The 27,337-nt window shown below is 38.7% G+C and overlaps 1 protein-coding gene across 1 annotated transcript; it reads left to right on the top strand.

The window, feature by feature from the left end:
- The first annotated feature begins 617 nt into the window (after positions 1-617).
- On the top strand, positions 618-26,884 carry LARP7 (La ribonucleoprotein 7, transcriptional regulator). The gene is made up of 13 exons (XM_082758582.1): positions 618-775; positions 3,834-4,042; positions 5,512-5,612; positions 5,728-5,811; positions 8,588-8,752; positions 9,386-9,494; positions 10,828-11,202; positions 11,662-11,797; positions 14,240-14,397; positions 15,215-15,333; positions 18,192-18,351; positions 20,762-20,853; positions 26,473-26,884. Exons 2-13 carry the CDS (start codon positions 3,835-3,837, stop codon positions 26,551-26,553), a joined length of 1,788 nt encoding a protein of 595 aa, XP_082614708.1. The 5' UTR covers positions 618-775; position 3,834; the 3' UTR covers positions 26,554-26,884.
- Positions 26,885-27,337: the final 453 nt, after the last annotated feature.

Genomic DNA, 27,337 nt, shown 5'->3' with positions numbered 1-27,337 from the left:
AGATAGGAGGCAACGTAAAGGCAGGGGGATGCATATAGCTGATGAGGACGTTTCAAAGACACACCTTAACCATAATGTCATGCAAAGCCCATAGGCAAACACGGTGTTTTTATAGATATTAACGTACTTTCTACATTTCAGGGGAAGTAATTTGCTTAAACGAACAGCTGGCGGCTAGAAAAACCTGCGGCGACCACGCTGCGGCTCAGAACCCACCAATTTATGCTACAGATGTTTGCCGGCAGCAAAAATACCATTATTTTTCTGTCAAAAAAAAACAAACTCAGAAGCCGTTGAGCCGTTAACCCCCCACCCCCCCCCGCCACCACCACCTGAGGGGCAGCGGAGCCCAACGGCCCCTCCCCCCCCCGCCCACCTGAGGCGGCCGCTGCCGCCGCCGCGCTCCGAACTTCCCGCCACAGCGCGCGTGACGTCACCGCGCCCCGCCGGCCGCCGAGGAAAGCCCCCGTCCCGCTAGGCCACGCCCCCTACCCTTTAGCCACGCCCCGCTTCCTCTTAGCCACGCCCACACCTCGCTGAACATCGCCCCCTCCCCGGCGCGGCCCCGCCCGCCGGGAGGAAATCACGTGCGCGCCCAGCCAGGCGCGGCCGCTCCCGAAGGGGCGCATGCGCGCGGGGCTCCCCTCCGCGCCGGGGCAGGGAGGGCCGGCGGCGGTTGCTGGCGGCGGCGGCGGCCGGAGGCGCGCGCGCGGCACGGCGCGGCCCGTTGCCCCCCGCGGTGACGTCACGTGGCGCGGCGCGGCGGGGCGGGCAGGTCAGTGGCGCGCGGCGGGGGGCGGCCGTTGGGCGGGGGGCGGGGGCGCCGGCAGGGGGCGCTGCTGCTGCTGCTGGTGCCGCCGCCGCGCGCATGCGCAGTGCTGGCCGCGTGCCGGCCGTTGGGTTGCCTGCGGGCGGCGGTTGGTGGCCGTTGGGCGCCCGGTGCTTGGTGGCTGCCCTCACATAGCTCAGGCGCGTTGGGTTGGTGGAGGTGAAGTGGTTTGGAACTTGGCTCTGTAGGGATTAGCACCACTGTGATTAATATTTATCTTCTAAAGTGCATAGGCAAGTCATTGTAGGCTTTTAGTTTATAACAACTTCGTTTTATTGGCTCCATTCCTTCCCCTAACTAATGGTCCCTTCTTTCACCTCTCGCACACAAAGACGCTAAGACTTCTATTTCACGTGAGGAAAACAAAGAGGTGATAGGTGTTTTCTTAGCAGACTGAAGTCTGGACCTTGGCTTTAGTTCTCATCCAAGTTGCATGGCTTATGGGAACAGTGCTTGCAGTTGTGAGGCTGGCAAGGCAACAAAAATGCAGGCTGCTGTATGCCTTGGCGTTGCGGCTTTCACTGCGGAGCTGAGAGTTGCCAGATTAATTGCGAATGAAAAGAATACCGACAAAAAAAGCCAGTGCCGTGAGTTGCTGATATGCTTACCTATAAAAAGTGTTTTCTCATGTGCTGAATTTGAACCTCTGTGACCTCTCAGGTGTGAGTATTTCACCACTGACTGTTCGGTTGTGTACAGATTCTAATTATAGTTTCATAGCTGACATTTGCTCTGGCTGCAAGCTCTCTCCAAAGCCATTTTCTCAAAGCTTCTTTCCTAAAGGAGTAGCACAAAGTGGGAATGGGGGTGGAGGAGGAGCAAAACAAAACAACAGAGTACAGCTTGCAGCTATGTGCCTTTCCTTTAAGGTTGGTGGGAACCTTTCTTCTGAGAAAGAAGTCCAGAGGATGAGTGACTCAAAATAAGTGAAACACTTTGGAAGGCTTCATAAAATAAAGTTTTTCAATATATAAGCCATGCTGTTTGTTGGTGTGGTCAAGTAATAATGTGCAAGCAAAGAAAGTATCGGGTAACTAAGCTTTGCTTCTGAAGGTGTAGCTCACCATAACCCTCAGCTAAGTGCTGTATTGTCGTGCGGAGAATTCCTATAAAGATCACGCTGAAGGGCTTGAGAGCGGCTTGAAGCCTTCAATTGGGAGTTTTACCTGGCTTATCTTTTCAAGGTAATTGTTGGCCTTTCACTACCTTGAGTGGGCAGCTCCCAGCAGTGAGAGAAACTGATCTCTGGCTGAGGCAGCCTGATTTGCACAATGATTTGAGGACCATTTCCATTTTTGTCATTCTGCTGTAGAGGTGGGCTTCCTCTCTGAGCACTTGTACTTCCTTAGGTTTCATTACCAGAGCTGGGAAGTCTTTCATATGATGATTGCCATATTAATTACTGGAATTTTTGTGTTAATTTCATTCTCAAAAGCGTGTTTTTGCCAGTAGTGCTTTGTTTGGCTTGAATAAAATAAACTACTGTGGTGGCCAACAATTCTCAAGCAGGAGTGAGTACCTATGGTGAATGGGAAATATGTACCAAAAAAAGATGAATTGATCCATTTAAAAGTTGTGATGTTTTTCAAAGTAAAGCTATAAATTCAAGTTACTTCCCACTAGCTAGTGCCTATCTCTAGGGGCCTGAATCTGCATTTCTGGCAGAACGTGGCTGCCATTAATGTCAGTGGCTACTGGTGACAGAGCCCTGACCAAGGAAAGGGAAGACGCCTCCTCAGGTGTAGCACATACCGAGTGACACCCGGACTGGAAGAAGGATGGTAATTAACGGTCTCCAAAAAGCGACACTCTGATTTTAGATTGCTCATGCAAGAAATGAAGTAGGAATGTGTTAGAACATATTCAAGGGCAGGATTGGAAGATTTTTAATGATTTTTAATTACTGCTTTTTGTCAGTTGCCGAGGCCCTGCAAGAGAGCGGTTCGCATTTTTAATGTAATTTAGTAAGGGTTATTTTAAAAAAAAAAAAGTCTTACTAAAGCTTCTGTGCATGCCACCTCTATATTTAAATATCTCTTGACATGGTGTTTATTTGTAAGGATGAATACGTGCTTCTCATTTTGGTCTTACCATAAATTTTTGCAGCGAGCTCTTCAGCATCTGTGTGTTAATGTAACCTGTTTGCAGACACTGGCTTTAGGAGATGCCTGTTGAGCATTGTCCTTGGCTAGCCTGTTCACAAGTCTGTATAACCTTTTTTTTTTTTTTTTTACGTGCTCTGCTTTCTGCCTACAAGGGTAACTGCTGAATTGTAGTGCTTTGTGGGATTTTTTTATGCAGGTTTTCTAATGGTTTGTACTGGGACATCTGAGAAGTGGAGAACAAGTTATTTATTTTTATTCAAATCTAAGAAAATGCATTTCTTGGGAGGAAAATTGACTGCTTTTAGATGGATTTTGTAAACTCCCTTTAGCACAAGTAGCATGCGTCTTTGGTAACCTGGAATTTGTCTGATTGAAGGACGCTTCCTGACCTCTGAAAGTACTTCAAAGAATTCACTTAAAAAATGTTTGGAATAATAATAGCACTGCTTGTCTGATAAAGCATGAAAGCAGTTGAAACTTTAAATGTCATGACTGTTGTGCAAAGTCAAAAACTGCCTTTAGAGATCTAATGAGGAGGGCAAACTGTTTGTGGGATGTTTTGGATTAAGACAATAGTACAAATTTTAAAAGAAAAGCCTGCGGTTTGGTACCGATCTGCCTGCTGTGGCTAAAGGGCAGTGCAAAGAGCCATAAGATGTGAGTTTCAGCTTAGTCTGCACACAGTTATTGTGTGACCTAGTGTTTCTCATCTTCTCCATGCTTTGTATTTTTGTACACAACTAATGAATGGCACAGCCTTACAGGGGATGCACAGAGTTAGCCTCCTTAATGTATGATAAAACATTTCAAAATTACTGCATGAAAGGGGCAGTGTTTACTCCTTCCTATAAGAATACTTTGGTTTTTCTCAAAGGTTATATTTAACTTTCAACTGACAGGATGACAGGAATGGAGACTGAAGTTGCAAGAGACAACGCCATGGAAGAGGAAAGCACTGAACAGAAGAAAGAGAGGGAGAAAAAGAAGAGGTCAAGGGTTAAACAGGTGCTTGCAGATATAGCAAAACAAGTGGATTTCTGGTTCGGCGACGTTAATCTCCACAAAGATAGATTTCTTCGGGAACAAATAGAGAAGTCCAGAGATGGATGTAAGTTTACATTGATTACATTTCAGTAAACAGATGGGTTTTAGCTTTCTTCCCTATATTGGTGGCAATGTTACCATTTATTATTAGGTCTTCTAATTTATTATTATGACTATGTCTTCTCCTGGGGAAGATAGCAGTTGCATGCTGGAAGTCAGCAGCAGATTAGCAACTCAGGAGACATAGCCTGGTACAACTTTGTAGAAACTGGATTTAGTGTTTATCCTTTCCTTTACTACCAGCTCTAGGAGTAAATGAGCGGCATCTGCCACAGTAGCAGTGACTGTTTGGGAGACCTGATTTTTTTTTTTTTGTACCTTTGTGTAACTACAAGAACAAGTAAACAAACAAGGGTAATTATTTTCCATAGAGGTACACTACTTGATTTGTAGGGTAGGTAAATGCAGAAATTAAAGCGTCACATGGTTTTGCAGTTTGATGTAGATACCTTTTTCTTCTTTAATGCACAGGTTTGTTATGTGAGAAATTGTGCATTTGCATGTAGGGCTGTGACAGGTCTCTTTCCCACAGGCATTTTTGGCATGGCTAATTTGACTGCAGAGTAGGAAATGGAGTTTGGTAGTGAAACTGCTTGGTGCTTTCTGAAGGGTAAATTAATTTACACATTAACTGGTGTGACTGGCATGCTTTTGCTTTAAGTGTAGTAAATGTGTGGTTAATACCATCTATAATTGTTCTAGTAAGTGTGTTACACAAGATGGATTACATCACATGCAGTATGTCTGTGAAAAGGCGTTATCTTTTTCCAAAAATATATATATTTATGTTTATATTTTGTAGGTTCCACAAGTGTCTTAAGAACTGTGTATTTATTTCAAGTGTAAATCATAAGCTCAGCTGCCTTACGTGATAAAGTCTAGTCTTCTAACTGCTTGTTACAGTCTCCAATGGTATTGAACTTTAGTTGTTTCCCTGCACACCTTAGTTTTTTTTTAAAAAAAAAAAAATCTTTACGTTTTCTAGAGGTATTAGAGTTTGAGCATCTTTAACTAAGACTAATATTGCTTAATTTTCTGTCCAGGTTTTGGCAGCATGACTCATCACAACTGCAGTAAAAGCAGGGTCTCTTTTGTGTTGCTGGGTTAAACACTTAATTAAGTACTTGAAGGAGAAGCACGGTTTTCAGTGTAAATTGTTTTTGTATTGTAAAACCACATAAGAAAGGGTTTTTCCTTCTTTTCAAAGACTGTAATTACCAGTGGGGAGGTAAAAGAGACTAACAAAATTCCTTTGATAGGTTAGCACCTATACATATATATGATTACTTGGAACTTTTATTTTGATGGAAAAAACTTTCTGTAAATCCTTGCCAGCATGTAGTGTGGTGAGTTACGACTCACACATTCTTTTCACAAAAATACTAGCTGAGTCTTAATGTCTGTCTGATTGGGACACACTAGTGTTTTCTAGATTGCATTGATTTCATCACTTGCACTTTTTTTCCTCCTCAGATGTTGATATATCACTTCTTGTATCTTTCAACAAAATGAAAAAATTAACTACTGATGGAAAACTGATAGCTCGAGCAGTTAAAAGTTCATCTGTTGTAGAGGTGAGTGTCTCACGTTTTTACTCCTTTCTCCGTGCTGTAACTGGAGCACTGATGACAGTGGAATTGAAGTGGTCGGTATTCTTACAGAAAATGCTTGTTTCTTGTTAACTTCTAGTTGGATTTAGAAGGCACTAGGATTAGAAGACGACAGCCACTGGGTGAGCAACCAAAGGATGTGGATAGTCGTACAGTCTATGTGGTAAGGTTGTACCTGTTGTGTGTGCCTTGTATATGACAGAGCGCTTTATTTCTAACTCCTTTAAAATTATGTTCTTACTGCATATTATTTTCGAATGCAAAACCCAACATATATATGTTTGTTATGAGCTCTGATGATCTGATTGCATAGTGTCACTTGCAGTATTAAGAATGAGAAATACAATATAAAGCAGCCATGTGATTTTATTAGGTTTAGAGGGTGGGTTTTCTCTGTGAAGGTGATGGATTTAGTACAGGAAACATCATATAAAGTATAAATTCTAATAGATTTTTTCTTTTTTTTTCCTCTTCCAAAAAATGGGGAGAGGAGAAATGCGTTATAGACGTATTGAACTTGTAATGAAGAGGCCCAAAGATTAGCATTAATACATACATTTAATGCAGTAAAATGTTTTGTTTTAGGTAGGTGAGCACTGGCAATAACCATGGTAGGGAAAGAATAGGATTAGTATGGTATGCTGACTTCTTGTACCATTTTAAATGATTTAAAATGCTGAACAAAGAGCTATTTTGTATCGTAGCAAGAAAATGGTGCACTTTCACTATCTGTTACTGCTTTTCATTGTGTTTTTCTGGTTGATGCCACCAGGGAAGCAACACTGGTACCAAGAAAAATTCATGAAATATATTAATGGGGTCAAATTTTTGATAACAAGTTGTTATTCTAACAACAGAAACTGAGATTGGAAGATACTCAGGCATACCTCATACGGTACAACCTGTTTATAAAATATGTTACTTCGAACGCCCCTGTGCCGCTGTTTTTGTCCCACTAACATCTTTTTTTTAATGACAGAATGTACCTAAATGTCTTATGTTTAGGGGGCTTTTCTTAAAAAAATACTCCCGATAGCACAATATCCTGTAGCTGTCTTGGTACTGAAATTATTCACTAACGAATGAAAATAGCTTGCACTGCTAGAAAAACACTGCATCTCAACATACTGCAGATGTCAGAGTGGAATTACTTACCATATTGTTGAGCTGCTTAAATGGTAGCATGGAATGAGGTCTGATGGTTGAACTGTCGCTTATTTAAAAGTTCTATGGATTTTTCTAATAGAATTGAAGCCCGTATGGAATTCCCTTTGTCTCTAAAGGGATCTGTTTGTGGCTGATGTCAACTTAGTTACATGCCTGTAGCAGTTAGCTGCTGGATCTTCCTGCAGGTAGTAATTCCGAGCAGGCACCAAGCTTTCTGTGACGAAGATGTGTAATAATCATGCCCAAAATGTCAGCCCATCCAGGTAAATAGAAGCTGGATTACTCAGAGCATTGAATTCTGTAACAAAAGCCCAGGAAAGGTTAGTTGTTTTAAGCACAATATGCCAGTCATGGTATTCTCCTAATGTGATTGCAGGAACTGCTTAGAACTTCTCTAATAGTTTGATTATGTAATTTTCAGAAAAGATATTCCAAATGCAATGAGCTATGTTGCCTAACTACCTAGTTATCAGGGTTTTTTAGTTTTAAAATTTTCTGTAAGTCCAAAATATCCTCCTGTTACTACCCAATTGGGGAGGTGGGTGTAGATTTCTTGTTTGTTTCATTTTTTAAGGACCCGTGTGTGAGATACCTGCCCTTCATGGTGCAATGTCTCCCTTTCGTATGCAGCCAGAAGGGGGAGCAGTGCTTCTTTAAGGAATAGTGGTTTCATTAGTTTGTATTTTCAACAACTTTGTTTTAATTTAGAAGGAGATCTCATTAAATTTCTCAAAAGTAATCTTATGGCTTGTGACTTTCTTTATTTATGACATATGTTAACAACATTCTGTGGGATGAGCACAATACCAAAGTAATAGTATTTTTAAAGTTTCAAGTGACTGACCGGCTTTTCAACATTATACCAAAAACATAATGAAATGTTGTTCTCAGGCAAGCAGAGTTCATGCAAAAATAGTTTTTTCCTTGAATGTAACATTTTCTTATGGGGAAGAACTTAGTGCAGTAACTCGCCATGAAAAAAATGAAGTATTGCTGACTGTTTTTGTCTAAGCTTAAATTTGAGAGCGTTCAATTTTTAAATCATGTTCAGCGGGGTCTCTTTAGAAATTGATATGATGGGATTTGGATTTCTCTTTAAAAGATGAAGGGAAATGGTTAGGAACTGAGCCATGATGTCTGCAAGCTGCCAAAATGTGCTGTTACATTAAGGAATATAGGAAAAATAAGTAAGACCGTTTTGTCATCCAAGAAGCTGGCTAAAAGTTTTAACTTCCACAGCAACTGATAAACTAGGCCATGAGTGGTAACCACTAAGCTTTAAAATGTCAGTTACCAGCATTAATCAGTTTACATAGTGTTTCTTCCTGACCTACAAGAACAATTTCTGTGAATCTGGATTTCTAACAACTTTAAAAAATAAAAAAATATCCTTGTGGTCTGCAGTGGATAGTTTGAGACAATGCAAAGTTATGCTTAAGATATAAAATTCACAAAGATACCCCATGTCGCAAAGATCCTGTTGCAGGTGAGGCCTTGGTATCTGTCTCAGGAATGAGATAAAAGTGTAACTTCATGCAAATCATACTTGCACAGGTGACTGATTAGAGAGGCATTTTCAGATCATTGTCTTTACTACATGAATACTATGACCTCTTGACACGAATACTTAGTGAAATACAGCAAAAAATATTTTTCAATGTTGTTACATCAAACTTAAATTTTTGTTTTGAGAATTATAATTAGAAAATGTGGTACGCGATCTGATGCAATGGTAATTACTGAGAAAACGTGGTCTATTTTTCTTTCTGTAGGAGCTGCTTCCCAAAAATGTTAATCACAGTTGGATTGAGCGGGTGTTTGGGAAGTGTGGCAATGTAGTTTACGTCAGTATCCCAAGGTATAAATCTACTGGTGATCCGAAGGGATTTGCTTTTGTTGAATTTGAAACAAAAGAGCAAGCAGAGAAAGCCATTGAGGTAAGTAGCAGTGTCCCTAGTCTGTTAACGTTCTTCCCGTTTGTCAGTGGTATGGATGTACTCTTTACTAGTTCACCTACTGAGTCTTGAATACAGAAAATCCTAAAATATCATGATTAAAAAAGCAAAGCTAGCAGGAGTTATGTCTCTATCTCCTGCCCTCAGAATACCAATCAATTCCTCTAATCTTATCGTGATTCTATTAATTACTCGGAGATCTATTTGAATCGGGGTGTGGGAACAACGACATATAATTTGGTTGGGTACCATCAGCATCTTTTACAGAATTAGAGATTTCTGTAACAGTAAAATGGCTTATTAAATTTCTTCAGGCAAGTAAAGTTGTAACAAGTTTCCTGTCTTAAAAAAGTGATTTGGAAGTTTAAAAACATGTAAGTTTCATTATCACAACAGTAACGGAGACACAAATATTGCACACTGATGATGCAAGCTCTGTATTTGCTTGTATATTCTAGTACTAAAAAAAATAAAACAAAATTTAAAAAATCTTCAGTCACAGAGGACTACATCTTTTCTGAATGAGTATCACGAATATCACTCTGCTGGTTTTAACTTGGATGGGGATTCTTTTTAGTAATGAATTGTGGATTTTAATTTTATTTTACCTTTAAGTTTTTGAATAATCCACCAGAAGAAGCACCACGGAAACCTGGTATTTTCCCAAAAACAGTAAAAAATAAGCCGGTTCCTTCACTGAATACAAGTGACAGCACTGTTGTAGGTAAGTGGTAAATTAGTGGGATTAAGAAACAAACTGTTTTGTGCCTCACCTTTTGAAGGGAGAATCTGGAATGTACTGCTGTTACTATGTCTAATCTCAAATTTAACCTTATTGAAATGAAAATGCATGTTACTGTTTGTTTTGTTGGCCAATGTAGGTTTAAAATGAAATTGTAAGCTTGAAACATAGTGGGTTTTTGCCCTCTTATTTTACTGCCTGATAAGGAACTTATTTTTTCCTCTCTTGCCAGCTACCACCATTAATCATTATTATGCTGGCAGAACAGCTTTTTAGACTGTACAATTAATCAGTATCAAAGCACATAGGACTTGCAAAAGACAAGTTTGACAGTTTGTTTTAGAAATATTTAGTATGTGCAAGTAAGACACAGGCATAAAAGTAAGGTTATACTTCAGTGTTAGTGCTGCTTAGGCGAGCTTGTGGTTTTCTGACATAAGAGCAAACATTGTGGTATTTTTCACTCTCTGCTTAAGCAATTTTCCTCTTCAGAACTCTTATTTGAGCAGAGCAACCCTGGCAGAATGAACTTTTTATAGCTAGATATATATATATATATGTATTACTTATTACTAAAATTCCCCTTTATGTGATCCATAATTGCTTGCCACAACCTGCAGGATGTTACAAAGAAAAGAATTCAGAATTCACAATTGAGTGTTGTTTGCAATGAATAGCTGTTCTAATTTGTGAAGCTGTATCACATGATCATGTAACTGGATTCATTGAAGCATTTTTCCTCATTTCTGATGGGATAATACAATTGACTTAAGATATTTTTCTTTGTTTTTCTTAAGCGTAATGATGAGTCATTCTTTGTTACACTAGGAACTATTAGGGCTGTTAGATCTAAAAATATCAAAAAAGCATGCTTTCTAAACCTCCTTAAGATGTTCTCTACTGTTTCATACTGCATGCTGCCTATGACAATTTTAGTAGGCAGGTAGTTATAGGTTTATAGGGCTAAGTATCTCCTTTTGTTCTCAAAACACAAATCAATGATCATCTTCAGCCTGGAAGGAGGTATGTATTTTTGTTTGTTTTGTTTATGTATGTGGCAAGTAAGGGATGGCATTAACATCTAACTCATTGAGAAAACCTGTAGCCAAATTGTCCATGTGACACAGGGGTCTTTTTACACTTACGAGGCTATCACTTTTTTTTTCCTCTGCTTAAAATGGACAGGAGGAACTTCTGGGACAATGCATTGCAAATTATTTGACATGCCAGATTATAATGACCAGTGATATGACTGGTCAATCTCATCCAGTTTTTAATGATTGGCAGTTTTAAATGCTGTACTTCTTTTATACAGAAGAGAAGAAAAAGAAGAAAAAAAAGAAATCCAAAATTAAGAAAGAGAGCAATACCCAGGCAGCTGCAGAGACAAAGGAATCAAACACGAACGCTACAACAGAGCAAGTGCCAAAGTCAAAAAGACCTAGGACTTCATCAGAGTGTTCAGAAATGGGGGGTACTGAGGTTCACAGGCAGCCCTCAAAGAGAGAGAAAAGGAAATGGGACAGAACAGAAAGCACAGAGGTACCTGCAGAAAGCAGGCCAGGAAAGAGAAAAAGAAGTAGCTCTGGAGATGCTGAGACACCAATTGCAAAAGTCAAGAAGACTGTTCAGAAGGATCAAGTTCATCCTGTAAAACAAGAAACAGAAGAAGCTCCAAAAGATTCCAATGGTAAGTTTGTGATCTGGGGAAAATTGGATAAATGTGATAGCCTCAATTAAGCTAATGAGGAAAAGTGAGGAAAAGAGGTTGCTAAGCAAGAAGTGTAATACGAAAATGTTAGTGAATAGGAGACTAGTTTATTACTTGGATTAGACAGTTAAATTTAAACCTGGTAATGAGTCATTTCAAGGACATAAGTATAGATTAAATAGTTGGCCTAGGCAAATGGTGACAGTAAAGATAATCTAGATCCATGATGAGAGGTCATAGATCCATGATTAGAGGTCAGATAGTTTGTAAAGTAGATAGAATAAGTAGTACACTGACTGATTTTGTGAAATGCTTTCCTCATTGAAAATCAAGTCCAAAAAAAATGTTTAAAAATGCAGTTGCTGAGAATGAAGAACCACTGTGCAGTTGCAGAGCCTGAACTCGACAAATTTCTCTTTTGGGGAATTTTTATTTCAGAAGTCCCTGCAGAAGATGACAAAAATGGTGATAAAAAAGACACATCCCTTTCAAAATCCAAAAGGAAACATAAGAAAAAACACAAAGAAAGACACAAGATGGGTGAAGAAGTTATTCCACTCAGAGTACTGTCCAAGTAGGTTATGACAAACAACAGCACATGGTTACTTAGTACTTTAAGGGGGGGCGGGGGTGGAGGGAAGGAACCTCACTAGTGCAGTTTTGTTGAACATATATTTCTAATTTCATACTATTAACTAAGTAGTGTCCCTGCATTTGATGTCATGGCATGTTAAAAAAGTGGACTTTTGCTTAATGTGCAGTGCTTTATTTGAAAACAGATTTCACAAGAAGGAAAAAAAACAGTAATTTTGTATATACTTTATTGAACGTTAACAGGTAAAGGATACAACAAAACCTTTTAATGTATTTTTGTTTGTATGTCTGACAGTCCATCACCATTGCTAAAGTGCAATTCCAATTTGTTTACCACAGAGTTGCATATTAGCAACAGTATTAGCCTGTAGTTGAAAAGATACAACGTTAAAAGTCTGAGGTTCACTCAGTATTCATTTTCCCGAGGTTAATTACATCAGTAGTTAGTAGGTGGACAGAATTCACGTTGGGCTTTAAGGAGTCACCGCAACTAAAACGTGGAAGCACTTACTTTTTCAAGCATCCAGCAAGTACCTTCACGTTAAAGTAGAGGGGGTCCTTGCCATCTTGCCTGTACTGGGAGGCCATGTGAAGTGCAAATACGTAATAAACAGGATACAAGAAAGCATTAAGTATTATTAACACTTATTAACCATCACGAACTCCCATCTCCACACAGAAATCAAAGAAATGTTACATGTGGGCAACTGATTTAATTTTTTTCTTCAGACTTCCAGTAAGTTTCCTGTCAGTTTCAGTCAGTTGGCAAAAAAAGAATTCACCACCACTAAAACATGGAAGCACTTACTTTTAAGGAACAAAGAAAGTACGTCCACATTTAAGTTGCGGGGATCCTTATGTGGAGAGACAATTTTTCATTCTGTAAAAGAGTAACTAGACAAAACCAGCAAGAATAGAAGCAGTAAATTGTGCAACCACTATGGTGGATCTAAACTTCTTCATTTAACGGCGTTTTCTTCAAAGATGTTTCAGACATTAGGATCCACCACCACTGAAACATGGAAGCACTTACTTTTTTAGGCAGCAGGTACCTCCATGTTAAAGCAAGGGTAGTCCTTGTATTTTTTTCTGAACGTACAGACCATAAAAATGTCTTATTCAGGAAAGAAAAAAAAAAGTTTAAAAAGTGAAAAAGTCTTGTCAAGAAAAAATCGTGGCACGGATGGCATTTCAGAATTGAGAACAGGATTCACCTCTACTAAAACATGGAAGCACTTACTTTTTTTAAATCACAGAAAGCACCTCCATGTTAAAGTAAAAGGGGTCCACAAAAAAAAAAAAAAAAAAAAAGGCAAAAATTATTCTCCTCTTCCACCAGGATCCTGAGAATACTGCATCAAACACAGAGAAAATAGTTTTAAAATTTAGCAAAGTATAGCGAAGCGGGGGAAAAGTTTCCAAAGAGGTTGAGCATTTTATATACTTGCCTGGCTCATTCCCTTGGTCTCCTCTTCCTTCGAATCCAGCTAACAAGTAGCTCCTTGAGCTTGTATTTATACCATACCTTGCTGTGGAATGGTGTTGCCTTTTTATCTCAGAGAATCATTACGTGGGTCTTTTGTTATTTTAATGTCTTTGCTCTGTTGAGAATGTATGATCCTGGGTGAGTCTGGATGCTTTTTTTGAAGTATACAGTTGTCAATGTTAACAGCTAAAACCATTACCACAAGATATCCTCCTCTTTAAAAATCCTCTATCAGCTTGTTTGATAGTACAGATTAGGGTAACAATGAGTCGTTCTCACAGTGGCACTACAGGCATTGTGTTTCTATGGAGCAAAGCTCGAGCTGTTTGCAGAAACATCTCCATGTTAAATGTATGTAAATATATAAATTGCTTCCATGTGGTGGTATTTTTTAACCAAAGTGCATTTGAATAGTGAGGAATGTTCTTATCTCAGTAGGTTTTTGGTGAGTTTAACCAGTTGTTGATTTTCGATCAATGATTTTTCTAGAAAATAAATGACAAATTTCTAATATAGTAACACAGGAGTGGGTTCACTGAATGAATTCAGTGAATTCAGAGTTCACTGTCTCTGAATTTAGCCTGAATTTAATGCCTGTGCTGTCTGTAGTTCTAATAGAATACAGTTTACCAAGCTGTTCTAAATGTTTTCTGAATATCTTTAACAACTTTGAGAGTCGCTCTACAAATGAGAGGTTGATTTTTTTTTTTTTAACAACTTGCTTGAAATATTAAAAGATAAAGCAAAATTTAAACTGCAGATACTCACAAGGCTGAAGACGAGTAAAGTGCAAGGACATTTCTAAGAGTTCAGAAGCATCTTCGCTGCTTGCTAGGTTAAGTTTAAGCTATTTGTAAATGGCTTGTTCTTAAATTGTCAGTGAGTTTCTAAACATTATTTTCTTGTTGACAACTGACATGCTATTTTCATTTCCAGGACCGAATGGATGGATTTGAAACAAGAATATTTGGCTCTTCAAAAAGCCAGTATGGCCTCCTTAAAGAAAACAATGTCTCAAATCAAACCTGAGCCTGTGGGAGAGATGGAAACGGATGGTTGTGCACAGAAAAAGCCTCAGTCGAAAAATGCCAAATGTAACCCTCTTTATGATTTTTTTGTAGTTGTTTTCTTTATGATTCTAGTACACAAATATGGGCACTGGTCCTCCAGAAACACTGAAAAATAGTGTTTTTAGTGTTTTAAAGAAAATATATTTTCTATAATAACAGTGTCTTTGAATGCCAAATTATACAAAAAACAAGCTTCCCTCATGTAGATTGGTTTAGTCCTAAAGAATAAGTAAATGATTAAAAAATATTTCTGTAGCACTTCTTAAACTTAGGATCTTTTTAGGTAATTGTAACTATAAAAGCCTTGGAGAAATAAATCAAGAATTGGTAATGATGTAACTCGGGCCTGATTTTGCTTAGGCTTTGCCATCCCTTCAGAGATCTACACAACTATTACTCAAAGGCATTTAAAAATGGCTTCTAATTGTGTTTTGCCAAGTTTATAGTTAGAAGTAATTTTATAATTATATGTTATTGGTTCAACTTGTATGTTTTTGATTGCAGTTCACTAACTTTGATAGTAGACAAGTGTTGACATGTCACTTATTTGAAATCACTCTAGAATTCAGGATTCAAGTATTAACTGCAATTGAATAGAATATGAAATACCTTTTAAAGGAAGGATGTGGTGTATACGAATTTTTTCCTTAGACATAGTGACTTCTGTGAACAGTCTGGATCCAAGATTTAATTTAAAAAAAAATATCTGCAGTAGCAATATTTAATGCCCTTTGCTTCGTTTCTTGTGTATGTCACGTTGCTTATATACTTTCGTGGCATCTTTAGTTTGTCAAACTGGTAAATGTAAAATTTCTTTTTCCCTTCTTTTCAAATTGATCAGCCACCAGTGAAGATTCTGCCCCTCCTGTCAAGGCTAACACAATGGGGCCCCAGTTTGTGAGTGGAGTAATTGTGAAGATCATTAGCACGGAGCCCCTGCCGGGCAGGAAGCAGATCAAGGTAATGCCTTTGTAACCTCAGGGTAGCTGTTAGCCTTTCCTCTTACAGTGCCCCCAAAATGTTTGAATATGGAATACCGTTTAAACAAGTCTTACTGATTTTTTTTTTGTTGTTGTTTGGCCAGTAGCTGTGTACAGATTCTTCTCTAGTACCTGTTAATGGAAGATTTTACAACAGCAAAATGTAGCCTTTGGACTGCTTCAAGCAATGTCAAGTTTGAAAATAATGGCCAAAATAAATAGTGCTCTAGAGGATGAGAAGCTGTCTCCTCCACCTCCAGCTCTTGTTGCTCCATCTTTGCATTTTCAGTGTGAAAAATGTGGTTAGTTTTATGTTGTTAAAAGTAAATCACTGCTAAGACAAGTCTTCCATTTTAGAAAAGGAAGCGTGAAGTCCAAGTGGGTGCAGCATTTTCTATGCATGATTGTGCCAGTAATTTTGGTGTAATTCAGATTAAGGAATCTGTGGTAGTAAATTGGTTTGGTTTGCTATTAACAGAGATTTAGGAGCAGGAAAATGCACTATGCATGAGAAAACAGTTGTCTATTTCAGTAAATAGTTCACGACTGCAAAAACTCAATTCAGTCAGAATGACAGCAGTACAGTTGGTCCAGTATTCATCCCCCCACCCACGCTATGGCAAGTGCTCTGTTTCCCTCAAGTTAAAAAAAAAAAAAAAAAAAGTTTTAAAGATAATTACCATTATTTTGGATATGATGTGAAAGTTGTATATGTTAAATAGAGTATTTTATTTTAAGGAAAATAGCAGTTCTAATTTGTGTCCTTCTGAGATGGAAATATTAAAAGGTTTCCAAAGGAAATAACAGCAGAGGTTTTTGGTTTTTTTTTGATTCTGTATTTTGCATGACTGTGACACAGGACCTTTTTCTGAAACCGTAATTTTGGATTAATAACATCTGGAAAGAATTTGAACAGCTTTTACCCTTCTTTAGAATAAATATACAGACTGTTGAGGACAACAGTGGTTCTAAACCCAAGTTCTGAGGTGACTTATCAAACTACCTATATTTGTAACTGAATATTTCATCTGAAGTCACTGTCAGCTTCCAAGTGTATGAAGTTTAGTGTGTGCATAAACCTAAGCAAGGTGAGAAACAGTTGTCTTTAACTGAAAACAAATTGATACGTACAGTTTCAGCTTCGTCAGTCTTATCTGCCTTGGTGGACAAAGGCAGTCAGTGTCTGAGTTCTGGAGGCACTGAGAGAATGTAGTGGTTGTCACTGGGATGTTCGAAGGACAGCTCAGTTTGACTGCAGTATCCATCTTCCAGCGTGGAGTCTGTGTTGCAACATAACATATTGTGATCAGGGGAAAAGCTTACTGTTCCCACAGTAGCTGAAAATAAACTTCAAGTCTCATATTTGCAGATTATATAAGTTAAGTTTCTCTTTTGATTTAGTTTAAGGGAAGCATTTCAAGGAAAACTACTAATTTAAAGGGGGGACAAAATAAGACTGGGGTGGCCTTTGCTGTTATTAATCATTATGTTTTGGTTTCTAAAACAAGGAGGATAGGCAAAATACTTTGTGGGAGGTTACCCAATAAAAAAGGCAAGGTTTTTAGTCACAAACATAATTGCAGAATACAACTGTAGTTGGAAAAAGCAACAAATCCTTTCTAACACACCAACTCTTTTTCCATTGTCTGTGGAAGCTGCAAATTGTATGTGATGCTTCCGGGACTTTTCCTGGCCATACTAGTTGCTTTTATCAAATGCTTAACTCTTCAATAAAAACGTGTTTGCCTCTTATCCTGGGCCAGTGCTGCCACCAAGCAATGCATCTAGGTCTTTTCTTCATAAACTTCCAGAGTCGATCTGTATTTCTCGTATGGGAAGCATACGTTACTTTACACATACAGGAAGGGTCTTCTCAGAGTAGTTATAATTCTATTTGATGTTTTTTCTTCACTGCTTCCATATCTTGCTGTTAAGGCGTTTCTCAGAGATCCCAACACGTGCCAGTTACAAAGAGACACATGATTCACTATAACTTTCTGTTTAAGTATGACTTTAGGATATCAGAATTAAGAGTTAAAAGTAGTTTGGGATGATTCTCAAATGATCTCAACAATGTTGGCACTTAATTTTGTTTTATTTTAAGGTTGTGCTTGGTAGTAGAGGGTTAAAAGTGTGTAATTCTTGAATAGGAGCATCTTGGGCTGCCTGCTGTGAACAAAATTGACTAGGAATGTGTGGTCTTAGTTAATTTCCCTAACAGCAGGTATTACAAGTGAAGTACTTCATCTGAAAGAGCATGTGTGTCTCTTCCTCCTTCAGCTGATAGTGAAAATTTCCAGACAGAGATCACTTCGTAAAGATAGGAAGGACTGATTTACTATACTAATTTCTCAGTTTATCTGCCATGAATGAGCTTGCCTGTATAGATTTCATGCACAGAGAGAAGCTGGATGTTTTTCTGTTGGAACGTCAATGATAGTTGTGTACTGTAACACTGATCCTTTCATAGGAAAAGTCTGTACAAATACAGTATTGAAATAAATGGATAACTTCTCATGTGCCATTAGTCAAAACTGTTCTTATTCCCCCACAAAATTGCGGGAATTACTGCTTTAAATTGTTGTTGAGTGCAGGATGAGATATTAATAAACACATTAAAGTTGTGGGCTCGTAGTTTTGAATCAATACATTTTCATAAGAAGGATGTTACTTTTGAATTATTTAACAAGAGATTTGTTCATTAAATTAAAAAATTGGTTATTTCATTGTACTCCGTGACCTTTTAGAAAATACTGGTGATGTACTACAGATCAGTCAAAGTGCTCTTCTGTTCTTAAACCTGCTTCACAGTCTGTGTTCTCTCTCATGCTTTGACAGGATGCTTTGGCGCTGCTGGCTGATGTCGCCTATGTAGACATGCTGGAGGGAGACACCGAGTGTCACGTCCGGTTTAATACTCCTGAGGATGCACAGACTGTCATGAAATCACACAAAGAAATACAGATAAAAAACAACTGGAAATATGAAGTTCTCACTGGTAAGATTTTTTTTAGTTGTAGTACAGGAGATATTTTTTAAGTATCTTTGCAATTTTAAAGACTGCAACTTTAAGAACCCTTAAGTTACATACTTTATGTGAAAAGAGTTGTATTGGGTAGTGTTACATGGTACCTTTATGGATATATTTAATTATCTTTGTAGCCATGGAAAAGACTGCTTTTTTCTATATATAGAACATTTTTTTCCAATGAATCTTCTTGATTTGTGACTGCAGTGGAATTGATAGAACGATAAATGTTTTTAAGGCACTGTTTAGAGCAAAATTGTTTGCCTTTATAAACTTAATTCTGTTCTTTTGAGCTTGATTCTCTGCTTCTAGAGGTGTGGGCTATAGAACTTAATTCGCATTTCAGCTTTAGGACTTTAACATTCCGATGACTCAAAAGAATTTTAAATGAAGAGTAACATGAAAATACCAAACTTGTGCTGTGTGAAATAATGGGACAGGAATCTCGCAGCACTGATATGATGAAAGGGGCTTTAGCACTTGCCTTCTAATTAATCTTTTTTTTTTTTTTTTCCAGCAAATTGAATAATGTATGCCAGAGTAATGCTTCTTTAATTATATTTACGCTAACATTTTTACTGGAACATTGTCCTAAAGTTTATAGTGTTTTTTTTGTCCTTCTGAAATACTCTGCCATTCTAAATTCTTATTTTGCATTAGATTGAAATCATTTTCAATGTGTAAAGAAACGCCTTCATTTGAAGGGAAGAGTAGGAGAAGGAGTGGGGAGTTGGGGGGTTTCTCAAATTTGGTTAATATGTTCTTATATATGTGTGTGTGTGTGTGTGTATTTTAGACATGATAAAGAAAAATCTGGATGAGATTTTCTTGTCCATGTATTTAAGTGTTACTACACGCCTGCACAGAGTCTCACAGAGGGCCAAGTTCCATGCATGCATGAATGTAAACCTACATAAATGACAATTAAGGATTACAGAAGAAATAAGTGCAATGAGAGCATTAGCATTCATGGTATTATCAAAGTTAATTAAAGTTTTATGCTTACTGAATGCCACTGATGTCATTTTGAGTTAGATTTGTCCTCTGGAGTTTTCTGTGTTCCAGATACCCAGAAAACTTGAAATATGGCATTTTACAGCTGTGTGCTCTGTGTGTATTTGTCTGTTTTTCCACCCTTACATAAAAAAGAACAGTAGTAGATTAGTAGGTAAGTACTACATTGTAGGATTGTTCCATTCAGAGTTTTAAGATTTTTTTCCAACTAGTTCATTGAAATGAGAATGGAAAGGCTTTTGAGGAATGCAGAAGTCACTCACAGAGAGGATTTCAGCATTTCTGGGTGGTGTAAAGGTGAATATGGTGAATAACGACCATGAAAGAATCTTTAATGCTCCCTACCATAGGAGACAGAAGCTCTCCTAGACCTTCTAGAATTCAGCTTTGACTAAGCACCTCTAGCTTTTCACCTGACAAAGTATTAAACATATGTTAATGTAAATACATGTAAGATTCCTTCTCAGAATCATTACTTTTGCTGGAATCTTCCAGGATGACTTGGAGACTTAGCTGTAACTGAAGATTTCCTATGAGACCATTCATTGCACCACTAAATTCCTACCGTGATAGTTACAGTTTGGACCAGAGGAAACGGTGGCAAACTGCTTTTACTGCAGGACAGCCGCTGACAAAAACTGGAAAATTATTTCCACCCATGTTCTCATTCCTAAATTGCCCGTGAAGTCCACAGTTTGCTTCTTACAGTGGTTCTGATGAAACAAAATAATCTGTCATTTTTACAGTAATTTTTTGTTAGATGGTCAGTTCCATTGTTCCAAAGTAGAGATTAAATATATCAGTGAATTATAGGGCTGCCGGATGCTGTGGTGAAATACAAAAGTTAAAACTGAGCTCCTCCTACCAATTGTGTGTATAGAGTCCTTTTTGTTTATTTCTTCAGCTCTTTTTGTTAAGCTTGTAAAAATACTTGCTTGGGGATATTTAGCTACCTTGGCATTCAGGTCCTAAAGCTAATAAAGTGCATTGGTTCTAGTCCTGTCCAGTCAGTACAGAATGCAGTCCTAGTGTCAGCTTTAAGTTTCTTCAGACAGTTTTTCTTTGCTTTGTTCACTGAATAGTGTGGGTCAGGCATCACAACGCTGGATGATTACTCTAGGACTATGAAACTGAAGACTAATGGCAAAAAAAAATTTGAAGCTTACATTGTTACTCAGCAATCTGTTTCAAAACCATCTTTGAGATAAGCAGAAAAAGTACTTGAAAGGACGGGGTTTGGCCTGACAAGTACTGTCATGTGTTTGCCTGGGTTAGAAAAGATTCTTTGGATGCAGTGTTTCATCTGGGATGCCACTTGTATTGAACAGCTGTATTCACGTTCTGTGATGTTAACTTGATTTTCCAGGTGATAATGAACAACGCTACTGGCAGAAGATTTTAGTGGACAGACAAGCTAAGCTTAACCAGCCTCGAGAAAAGAAGCGGGGTACTGAGAAGGTAACTTGCAAGTTTGTTTGGTTTTGCCAGTGCAGCCATCCTCGGAAAACAACTACTTTTTCTGAAATATGTTGATGTTTGGCTTTGTGTTTAGTCCAGGAAGATCACTTCCTACTCACTTTGCAGCTGGGTTTTACAGACACAAACCAGAATGTGGCTGTCCTAGGCCAGCTGCCAAATGCAAGGTTTGTCTTTATGGAGACAAGCAGAGAAAGTTAAGCCCGTGACTAAAGAAATGAAGTTAATTTGCAAGTTGGATATCTTCTAAGAATTCTCTGGATGAGCTCATTATAAAGCAAAGTAGTCTTCTGTTTGCTCTAGGTTAATTGTCTAGTGCATTAAGGATATGTTTTTCTGTAGAGTAGATTTTCCTTTTCCTTGCAATTTACATGGTGGTGGTTAATGTACAGTCCAGCACTGTGGTGGATGCCGGTGTTCCTAGTGGAGTCCTGGGTCTATGCAAGCAACAGCGTGTCTTGTACCTCCCAATGCAGACAGATCCAAATGCTGCTACCAGCATCCATAGCCAAGAAGCTTCCAACCAAGACCCTGTCACATCTAATGTGCCTGGAACGCACCTAAGGAGCTCGGGTCTGGTTGCTCTTGCAGTGCCAAACTGCTGCTCTTCCTGTCTGTTGCAGTGCAGCGTGATTTTACTCAGTGTTCAGCTGAAACTTTCTTCCAACTTTGACCTTGGTGTGCCTGTCAGGCCACACTGTTGAGGGAGTGTTGCGATGAACTTGTAGGCAGCAGCCTCTGCTCCTGCCCCAGAAGATGTTTCCAGACATGAAGGATTCTTGATTAAGAGGCTGTGACCTTTCACCCGACAGAGAGGTGCCAAACAGTATTTCACAAATGTTTTATTGCTAGGTTTGCTTGACACATGCATTACAGATAAGGTTTCCGAGTTGGCTTTAACCTAAATCTTTATCCCGTTGCTTGCAAAACTTAAAAGTTATCTGACCTTAGTTATTTTCCAAGGACTTTAAAACCTGTAGACAATTTGTTTCCTAGATGCGCTAATCATGCACACAGTACCAAATATCCTAGTCATTCCATATAATTGACAAGAAATACTGCATTTACCTATTTAATACATATATATATATATATATGTATGTATGTATATACACACAGGTCACAAACTTAAAAACAGGCATATTTTCCATGTATTATCTTGGTTGTCTAAATGTTTTCGGAGATCTCATAGATACATCAACCTAGTCCTTTTAAAAACAGCTGTGCATAAAGAATTTCCCAAAATTAATGGTCTAATTTTCTAAAAGCAATACTAAAGATGCCTTTGGATCTTAGCCATTATTCCGTAATATAAGCAGTAGCAGACTTTATGAATGTGAAAACTATAAAGCTTTAGAGCCTTTAACCGAGTGCTGCTATTTTTAGTTGTTGTTTTTTTTTTTTTTTTTTTAAATGAACTCTGTAACTATTTTAAGGAAAAGATATTTTGTCAGTGGCTCCTTTGACTTTAATTCAGACTGTAGGTGCCCTGCTCTTAAGTTTCTGTTTCTTCATCTTTTGAAGATTGGTATTTGTAGACCAAACTAGTGTAAAGTGGCCAGTAATGTGCCTCATCCAGGCTTGCAAATATAAACTGTCTCGGCTCTGCCTAACAATAGCAGCAGCAAGGATGCAAACCCCTGCTCCTCCCCCTTACCCATCACCTTACAATACTGGGAGGTGTTAACTTCAAAGCATAGCGATTGCTATTTAAATGCTAAGTCTGTTAAGCAAGACATCAGGAAAAGAATGCCTAGCTGTAGTCAAAAGCTCTTAACCCTTCCTTTACTTTTTGACAGCCTCTATTCCAGAAGTAGACCAATAGCAATACAAGCATGGTATTTCTGTATTCATGAATATTGATTTTAATCTTTTATGTTGAACATTTTTCAAAGCACTTCCAAGTTCACTCCTTTGAAGGTCACAATAAAAGGAGGAAAAAATTGCATACATAGAGATGAGCATGCCATTAGGGTATCTACTTTATGAAAATATGTTCTTTTAAATCCCTTACCAGATCTTTTTGAAGAAGAGCACTTTCCTATACAGATAACTGTTTCCATTAGTGTATAAATGTAAGCTGAAAAAAATGTTCATGTAAGCCGCATTGCTGCAGTGATGGCAGTGCTGTGTTTATTGTAATAATGTCATATAAACCACATCATGTTCCAAGCGGTACATTATAACAAACCGATTTGAGAGATGCTTTGTAAGTTTAGGCAGTTAAAATTCTCCTCTCCCATGGGTGTTATAATATGGAGGCTTGCTTGGTTTTCCCGCAGTGGGTCTCATGGCATGCCCTGCTAGTTTATGGTTGATTGTTAGCCACCCTTTGGGGACTTGCTGAAGGGGGTTAAAAGGTAGTCATTGTCGGTCTGCAGTGTGACAAAAACTGCTTTTGCAACTTTTCTTTGCCCCAGGCCTGTTTGTTCATTGTGATCTCTGTCCTTTCCTCTCCTGGCCCTTGCAAATCCATATTCTCTTTAGCTCGTTGTTCAACTACATGATAAGCAACGTGAAGTGATAAAAGACTAAAAATCGTCTTCTCAAGACTGCTTCTTTAGGGCAGTACCAGATCTAAAGCAATTAATCAGTCTACAGCCTTAAACTCCATGGATTGAAAAGCTGTCTGTACACAAAGCAAAGGGCTGAGTGTCTGAACGCCTTCAGCTTGGCTCCTTCTCTTCTGGGGAAGGTGCTGCTGGACGTAGTTCACGCCTGGTACGCCCCTTTCCACAGAAGGAAGGGAGGAAGCTTCAGAAGGCGGGAGTGATGGTAGAAGTGAAAGGCACTTAGGGAGGAAGTGAGAATTGGGTGTTTGTGAAGGGAGGAATAATTTGCAGAATAAATGGGGAAGGGGGATAGTGGGAATGCCTGGGCACAGCCCACACCGTTCTCTTCTGATTATGCCTGGGGGCTGTCTTTGCAAGATTGGCTGGTTCCCTGCCTGTGCACTGGCACTGGAGGTTTGGAGAACAGGACAGAACAGGGGTCCCAGTCCAGAGCACAAACAAGTCCTGTTCCCTGTCACGTTGCTTTAGTTCGAATCTATGGAAGAGCTGGATTGCTGTTTGGGATAGGAGTAGTGGTCCCAGGGAGGTGGGAACCATCAAAATAGGTGCTGACCCTGGACTGAGTACCTGCGAATGGGAATCCTTGAGGCCTTTTTGCAGCACCTCCTTCCCTGAAGTGCTGGTATAAGAACACCCATGGATGTGAACGGGGTGTTTCAGATCCTCAGGCTTTTGTTGTAGTGCTTGTGATTGTGCGGGCCACATGTTGAATTAGTAAGCCACTCTGCTCCTCATTTCTCTTTAGAACTTACTTCTCCTAATCCATTCTTTGGTTACCAGAGAATGAAAGGAACTTTTGGTTAAACATTTAAATCAAATTTATTTCTGCAGAGTGATGGAGAAAGGAAGACATCAACCAGAACTTGAGGTATTAATGCTGTTGAGAATGTGTTAGGGTTTGTAACCAAGTGAAATACAGTGGAGGCGAATGACAAGCGTCTAACTGTAGCGGTGTAATTATACTGCAGCACAGCACTGTAAAACCATGCAGCATCAGTTTAAAGTGTACTTCCTGACTGCTGTAATCAGTGCGGCAGCGTGCCACGTGCTGCCATGCTGGGTACAAGATGTAGTGTCTGCAGGATATAACCGTGACTGCGGTCATGTAGATAAAACGATTTGATTTATGTTTGTAACTCCGCAAATCTAGGAAACTCTTTAATGGTCTGCCTTGTGAGCAAACCCCCCTTGACCTCAGAACCAGCTAATATGTTCTGGTAGTCTACATCAGATAAGTTAATGTGGATTTATGCCGGGGTGTTATTGATGTGTCTAGGTTCACAGGAGTCCCCTGCTTTCTCGCCTCTTATCCAGACAAGGAAGCCTGTCTTGTCCCTTCCGTACTTCTTCCTTTTTTTTTTTTTTTCATCTTGTTCATGTAACAATGTAAAAAGATTAAGGAATCACAATTGGGCATCCCAGCAACAAAGCTTGTGTCTTTGCGTTTGGGTATTACGACTTTGGTACTGTACTGTAGGTAAATCAGTGAATGTTCTAGTATGAGCGCTTGAAAAACAAGCGTGCTTTTAAAGATGGTCTCTGCATTTTGTTTCCAGCCTAAAAACAGCAGTATGTAAGCTGAAAATTAGCAAGTTAGTTATGTTCCACAAAAGCATTCCTGATACGTTGTTAGGAACAATTGCCTTTCTCATTTGCCAAGAAGTGGCATGTGTTTTCTTTCGCAGCACTAGTGACCGCATACATGTACTCTGAAGATAATGCAGGAAAGAGAAACAAACCAAAGATAAATTGGTCGGATTTGCTATCAAATTATGTTGTTACTTTGAAAAAGTTTTTCTTTCCTGTTACTTCACGCTTTTGCAAAGAAGCAAGAGAACTGTTTTACCTGCAGTCAGCAACATGTGAGGGAGTTACTAGTGAGTTTGTTTCTGTAAAATGCCAATATCCTAAAAGATCCCAGATTGCTCGCTATCACTGTACTAAACTCTGGGTTTAGCTGTGCTGAAGTCGAGGTTTGGATCATCAAGGTACCTGTGGGGTAGGGAAAAATGCCCTGTCCCGCGGAGAGCGTGTTTTGTGAGAGTCCTCTGGACTGATGGGGAACATCTCGTGGTATGCAGAAGGCGCCCGAGTCATCAATCTTCTGCAAAGCAAGCAAGAAAGGCAGCCTGAGCAGAAAGGAGTTTGAATTACTGCCAGGAGTGAAAGGTTCTCTGATCAAAGCTACGAGTTGCAGTCGCTTGTGACGTTACCACAGTGAGGCGGAGATGAGACAGGCAGTTACAGCAATACAGCAGTTCAGCACTTACAGCTTCAGGCCATGTGGAAAAAGCAAAGTGATCCCAGGTACCTAGTAATTTAGTAAACTTACCTGAAATGCAGCCAAAAACTAACATCCCTGCTTGGGCAGGGATTGGAGTTAGGGATTCCTAGCACCAACATTCTTCCCAACTATATCACAATTTCTTAAGATTAATTCTCAGCAGTCTTGTGGTGTGTATTGTGCTGTTTGTCCAGCATGAAGGATGCTCCCCCATCTGGATTCCTGTGTTCTTACCTTTGCCTAACTGACTTTAAAAAATGATACAACAATCCTAGGGCATTTTTAGTGCTGTGACCTTGGTGTTTTGTTTTGTTTTCTCAGCATCATCAGTGATAGAATGAATCCAATATAAGGGTAGTTTTTGTTTGTGTTTTTTTTTAACTTGGTCTTTAAGACTGCATTTGGGGATTTCTGAATCCATAATTTTATTCTCTTCAACCATCAACCATGTTGGGAGGTAGAGGAACTGGGATAAAATATGCTGCACTGTCTGGAAACTGAAGGGATGTTCTGCTATTTTATTTTTGGTGGTTCTGACGCCCTTCTGAAATAAGTTAAATCAGGGCTGCTTTAATTATTTTTTTGTTGGATGTAAAGGTTAGCTGATCTGTTCAAAGAATATCTTTTTCTTACAAAATTTGGTAAATCATGGAATAATACAATTGTGATTGTGAGACAAAAATAGTATCAATGATATAATTTTATTCTAATCTTTTTTTCAATGTTTTTCATGCTTGTTTGCAGCTGATTGCCAAAGCCGAAAGAATGAGACTTGAAAAGACTCAACAGACAAGTAAGCATATTCGCTTCTCTGAAGATAACTAACCAAGACTGACTGTGATCTTGGAAGTGAACCAGGGGCTTTAAAAATAAAAAGAAGAAAAAAGCCCATCACTGCTTACAGCAACTAAACCATTTTTAAGAAGGTATGAAAAACCGGTCCGTTCAATTCACAGTTCTGCAGACTCCAAGTATGGACATCATTCTGAATCCCATTTTTAAATCGGCTGAATGTGTACTGCTTCTGAGCCTTTAGGTAAAGCTTTCTGGAAGAAGAATTGTATTAAGAGATCTTGCTCTAGTTCACTTCTGATTTTTTTTTTTGTATGTTGGAATTTTATACACTAGGTTATGAAATAAAAAAATGCTTGAGAAATTTTCAGTTGTGCATCTCTAATTCACTGTTTGATGACACTATAAATAATAAAGGTGGTTATTGGTAAATAATCCTCTCTAGGCCTCTGTTTAGTCCATCAGACTGAGCAATAGAGTAGAATGAGTATATGATCTTCTGTGGATTTTAAAGTGACTGGGACTGTCTGAAAATCTGTCATTGAGAAGCCTGAAACAATTTATATTAACATGCGCACTAATCTGAATTTAGACTTGGAGTCTTCTTGACAAGTTTTCTTATTTGCCTCCCTCAAAACTACAACTACAAAATCTTTGTTATATCTGGTAACTCTAGCTCCTTGAAATAATTATCACTTGCAAGTATTAAAATTGTGTAGTTTACAATTTAAGATAGTAATCTTGATATGCTTTATTTGACCAGCAATGGTTAAAAAAAAAAATAAGATTAGAATGATACAAGAGGTTAAATTTTTGT

Source organism: Aythya marila (assembly GCF_965140915.1).
Source record: "Aythya marila genome assembly, chromosome: 4".
Lineage (NCBI taxonomy): Eukaryota > Metazoa > Chordata > Aves > Anseriformes > Anatidae > Aythya > Aythya marila.
This window is presented reverse-complemented; position numbering and strand designations above follow the sequence as displayed.

What these genes read in the sequence shown, in the direction of transcription:
- LARP7 (XM_082758582.1), top strand. Translation starts at nt 3,835, where the DNA reads ATGACAGGAATGGAGACTGAAGTTGCAAGAGACAACGCCATGGAAGAG. An exon ending in AGAGAAGTCCAGAGATGGAT is followed by an intron (nt 4,043 to 5,511) that starts GTAAGTTTACAT and finishes TTTCCTCCTCAG; the next exon opens with ATGTTGATATATCACTTCTT. An exon ending in AAGCAGAGAAAGCCATTGAG is followed by an intron (nt 8,753 to 9,385) that starts GTAAGTAGCAGT and finishes TTTACCTTTAAG; the next exon opens with TTTTTGAATAATCCACCAGA.